Source organism: Morus notabilis, unplaced genomic scaffold (genome assembly GCF_000414095.1).
Source record: "Morus notabilis unplaced genomic scaffold, ASM41409v2 Scaffold1132, whole genome shotgun sequence".
Lineage (NCBI taxonomy): Eukaryota > Viridiplantae > Streptophyta > Magnoliopsida > Rosales > Moraceae > Morus > Morus notabilis.
In genome coordinates, this window is record NW_010361286.1 from 8,951 (window position 1) to 11,048 (window position 2,098).

At 42.9% G+C, this 2,098-nt stretch overlaps 1 protein-coding gene across 1 annotated transcript; it reads left to right on the top strand.

Moving 5' to 3' along the window:
* The first annotated feature begins 340 nt into the window (after window positions 1-340).
* Window positions 341-1,812, top strand: LOC112091798. Its single transcript, XM_024166282.1, has 3 exons — window positions 341-1,058; window positions 1,196-1,414; window positions 1,595-1,812. The coding sequence occupies exons 1-3, from the start codon at window positions 341-343 to the stop codon at window positions 1,810-1,812; spliced, it is 1,155 nt and encodes a 384-aa protein (XP_024022050.1).
* Window positions 1,813-2,098: the final 286 nt, after the last annotated feature.

Consider the following 2,098-nt stretch of genomic DNA (forward strand, 5'->3'; position numbering starts at 1 on the left):
TCAACATTCTCGAACGAAGCACATTGATATTCGACATCATTTTATCCGAGAATTAGTGGAGAACAAGACTGTCGTGTTGGAGTATGTAACTACAGAGAAGCAACTAGCAGATATTTTTACAAAGCCTCTTGATGCTGTTCGGTTTGAGGCCTTACGGACAGCTTTGGGCATTTGTGTAACGTAATTGTTCTTAGTTTTTTTTTTTTTTAAAAATGACATTGCGTATTGGGTGGGAGCCGTGTGTTATAATAACCGGCCCCTTCATTTGAAATTTCCAGCCCTAATTCTTTGCTTTACTCCAGAAAGTTTGCTCTCCATATTTCTCAGAAATTTCTCCAAAATGGTGAGGACCCGAAGCAATCGAGTGTTCAATCAGTTTTCCCCCAAGAAATCTTCCGTGCCGTCGAAGAAGGTGAAGTTTTCTGCCCCACGACAAGATGCTCACGCCTTTGCTGAAAACGAACCTATCCCACTTGCTTGCCTTCCTCCGTCAGCCATTGTTCCTTACTCCAAGGCTCCATTTTGCGACGAAGGAGATGAGATTTACTCTACTCCACGCGGGTCTTCAGAGCAAGAAAGTATTGCTCCCATTGCCCCTTTATCTCCGTCTCCTGACGTGCCGAATTTGGGTGAGAATCGGTCACCAACCAACTCTTCTAAGCCTCCGAAGGTTGTTGCGGATCAGGTGTTTGATGAAATGCCACAGAGAGATAATCTTCCGGATTTATTGAAATTTGTAGCAAGACCGGGTTTTTCATGTTGGAGCTCTCGTTCTCATGCATTCCAACAAGGTTTGAGGCCACAGTTTACACCAAGTGTTGACAACCAGAATCCTGAGTCATCTTCAAAGAAGCGGTCTCGATCTTTTAGTGAAGAATCCCTACACCCATGTGTTCTTTCTTCGGATGATGAGGAAGAAGTTTTACTGGAAGCCATGGAACCAGTGGAAAAGGAGAAGTCTTCTCAGCAATCAACAAAGAAGAGGAAAGAAAAAGACACACCGTTGCCGAGCAGAGTCACACGGTCTGCAGTAAAGTGTTCCGCCTCTGTTCAGAAAGGTTCGGGTCCTCCACAGAGCACACGAACAAGACTAACGCACCTGGTACATCCTCTACTTTTTACTCAGAATTAAATAAGAAAGTATGGGACTCAGTAGTGCAGAGAAAATTTTTGTCTAAACGGCTATTACATGTAGCCGATTTTAGGGAGTTAGGCATTTTTGATCTTCTTAAAGCACAACATCTACTTGGAACGGTGACTAGGGTGCAGCCTTTTGTGAAAAACGTGGTTTATGAGTTTTATGCTAACTTGGTAGAAGAGATGAATAACCCTGCATCTGATATGTATCACAAAGTGTTCGTCAGAGGTCATTTGTTTAATTTCTCTCCTGTTGTGATCAATGACTTCTATGAAAGTAATCGGCCGGTTTTGAACAGAGAAGTTGATTTTAATGTCATTATCGCTGAAATAACTGCCAATGTGTGACGTAAATGGCCTCCTGTAAAGTCTTTTCCTGTAGCAGAGTGAAGCTTGAAATACTCTGCCCTTCATAAGATTGCTCTGAAAAATTGGATGCCAAGTATGCATGCAACAGGAGTAAAGAAGCCTTTGGCAAAGCTACTCTTCCTGATTGGTACTGCTACTACCTTTGATTTTGGGCAGTTAGTGTTTGATCAGATCATCAGCAATGCTGAAGCCACAATCACTCATCTGGTTCTTCCTTTCCCTTCCCTCATTTATGGGATTCTAACGAAGCAACATGATGTCAAGAAGTCGGATGAGTTGTTTGAGAAGGCGTTGTATTCACAGTAAACTTCGAGCTTAAAAACTTGTTGAAGAGGAAAAAAAAAAAGATGCTATGAACACAAGGCTTGATCAGAAGAATATGTCTTCAAACACCAACTGCAACTTCCGGAGGCATGATCTCTTGAGCATGTGCAATAAGTTCCGGCGCATTCGTTTCGGGGTCTTGGTTGATCTTCGCATTTTGGTCCTGGCTTTGTTCAGCTTCTCTAAGGCATTCTTTTTCATTTTGTCTTTCTTTGGCGGCAGATTTTGCCTTCGTCTTTACAGGCTCAGGCTCGGCTTTGCTGGCTGC